At 55.2% G+C, this 2,255-nt stretch overlaps 1 protein-coding gene across 1 annotated transcript in view; it reads left to right on the top strand.

Moving 5' to 3' along the window:
* Positions 1 to 255: 255 nt before the first annotated feature.
* Positions 256 to 2,255, top strand: part of ZC3H4 (zinc finger CCCH-type containing 4) — a 44,789-nt gene continuing 42,789 nt past the window's right edge. The window contains exon 1 of the mRNA XM_008583774.1: positions 256 to 312. Within this exon, the coding sequence (XP_008581996.1) occupies positions 299 to 312 (14 nt within the window). The 5' untranslated portion in view covers positions 256 to 298. The remainder of the gene's footprint in view (positions 313 to 2,255) is intronic.

Raw genomic sequence — 2,255 nt, 5'->3', positions numbered from 1 at the left:
CCCCCCCCGCCCCCCCTCCCCCCCCGCCCCCCGCTCCCTGACGGCGGGTCGGGCCCCCGGCCTGGCCGGGGCATCTTCTCCCCGGGGGGGGGGGGGGAGGGGGACAGGAGGGAGAAGGGGGGGCAGCCGCCATGTTGGGCCGGGCCGCGGAGGAGGAGGAGGAGGAAGGGCGGGGTCGGTGGGTGTCTCTTGCTCGCTCGGTCTTTCTCGCTTGCTTTCTCTCCCGGCCTCATGCGTTACCCCCCCTCGCGGCGCTCGCCCGCTCTCCCTTGCTCTCGCTCTGTCTTTTTTGGGCGCCATGCTGAGGGGAAGGTGAGGAGGCGCCCCCCGGACCTCCCGCGCCCGCCCTGGGGAGGGGGCGCCAGGGGGCTGCGGAGGACCGCGGCGGTCCTGGCTGCTCCGGCTCCCGGAGCTGGCAGCTATGGGCCCGCCTGCCCGTCGCCAGGCCTTGGGGAAGGGTTTGGGGGAGGGTATCCCAGACCCTTTTTGGGGGGATTTCGATCAACAGCCCCTTTCTTAGGGGTTTGGAACTGGGGGATCTCCCAGCCCCCGCCAGTATCCTAGGGGTTTGGAGTTGGGGGATCTCCCTGCCCCCGCCAGTATCCTTTCTGCTGGGGGAGGCACACCCTGCCCTATTTGGATAGATACTTTAGCTTTCTTAGGATGCAGAAAGTGGGGGTTCGTTCAATCCTTTCTCCATCCTTCTAATGGGGGGTCCTTTGGGTGGGGGCTCTTTTATTTTGGGCGAGAGATGTTTTCTGTCTATTCCTTGGAGGGCAGAATGGGGGGATGCATCTTCAGCCCTTTTGATGGAAAGCCCCTGCCTCTTTTTTGGGAGAAGACCCTTCCATATATTTTTCCTTAGAGGGAGGGAGTCTTTTCGCTTTTCGTAGGTAGGTGACGTGTGGGAGGGCCCTCAGCCTTTTTTTGGGGGGGTGGGGGGTGAGGTTTGATTACTCTGTATTGGAGGGGAGAGGAAGTTGGTCCCCCGTTTTCTCCTGAGGTTTTCCCGCTCTTTAGGGGTAAAATGGGTTGCCATCACTTCCAGGAGAGAAAAGATTTCCTTGTGCTTTGGCAGGGGGTAAAAGGGAGCGCTCTCCTTCCCTTTATTAAGTGAGAAATGGGCTCCCCCCACGCCCTTTCTGGCGGTAATAATGGGGCCAGCCCGGCGCATTTCAGGGCGGTGTTCGGCCCGTTTCCCCTGCTCGAGCAGGAGAAGTTGGGATGCAGGGTTTGCCCACTCTTTCCTGGTGGGGTAGGGGAAGAGGTGGCTGGAGAGTGGGTTTGGAAATGGAAGGTGGGTTTCAGCCGGCAGGAAAGCGAGTCTTGGAGGGAGTGGGGGTGGGGTGGAAGAGAACGCGCTGGACAGATGGCTGCCCCGTCGCAGCCCAGGGTGGGGAGCCGATGAGGACCCTTCCCTAGACGAAGGTCTCAGCCAAGGCTTCCCCGCCAGCCTCCACGGCCCCTTCTCCCCACTCCCACCTCCCCTTTTCCCTTTCTCCTTCACAGACCATACTTTGCCTTTTAAAAGAAATGCCACCCACATTCAGAGACACAAGTGCAGCAGTTTGGTGAGCTTTTACAAAAAATTTTTTTTGTTTTTTCTGTTTTGTTCTAATTAAATGTATCGTTCTGGGAATCGCAGCCCATCGCAGCCCGACTCCAGTTCAAGGAAATAAACAGATTAGAAAAGGTCTGTTCGCTAAGCCCACGTTGGGCTTCCGGGCCCCCTCTCCAGGGGCAGGTGTATTACTCAAAGGTGCTTACACGCTTTATTCGACCTCTAAGGAGTTCTCTTATGTCAGACGTGTATGTCTTACAATGGGTTGGGATGGTAAGTAGCCTCTTTTATTGAGTAATTCAATTATCTCCCTCTTTTTGTCGCTTTCCTGCCTGCCTTCCTCCTCACCTTTAGACCAAAGTGATGCTTGAGTGATTTTATATGTTCAAAAATCAGGATTCTAACCCTATTGAGCCCTTTTAGACTTGCACATCCTTTCAGTGTTTAATTTTTTAAGTATAACGTACACAGTTTTCTCAAAGAAAAAAGTGTGTTACTGTAACATGACAAAAATGTATGTAAAAGGCCCATGTTTTCAAACCCTTGGCATCTCTCCATTTCAGTCCATTGCTTTGTCTCCAGCCTTCATCTTTGAAGAAAGTGGACGCTTCAAGTCCATTTGTAGGAGACAGGCTTACTGAATTTGGTTTATGAAACTTTTGTTCAAGTAATGTTCTCCCTCTTCTGCCCCCCA

Source organism: Galeopterus variegatus, unplaced genomic scaffold (genome assembly GCF_000696425.1).
Source record: "Galeopterus variegatus unplaced genomic scaffold, G_variegatus-3.0.2 Scaffold3034, whole genome shotgun sequence".
Lineage (NCBI taxonomy): Eukaryota > Metazoa > Chordata > Mammalia > Dermoptera > Cynocephalidae > Galeopterus > Galeopterus variegatus.
This window is presented reverse-complemented; position numbering and strand designations above follow the sequence as displayed.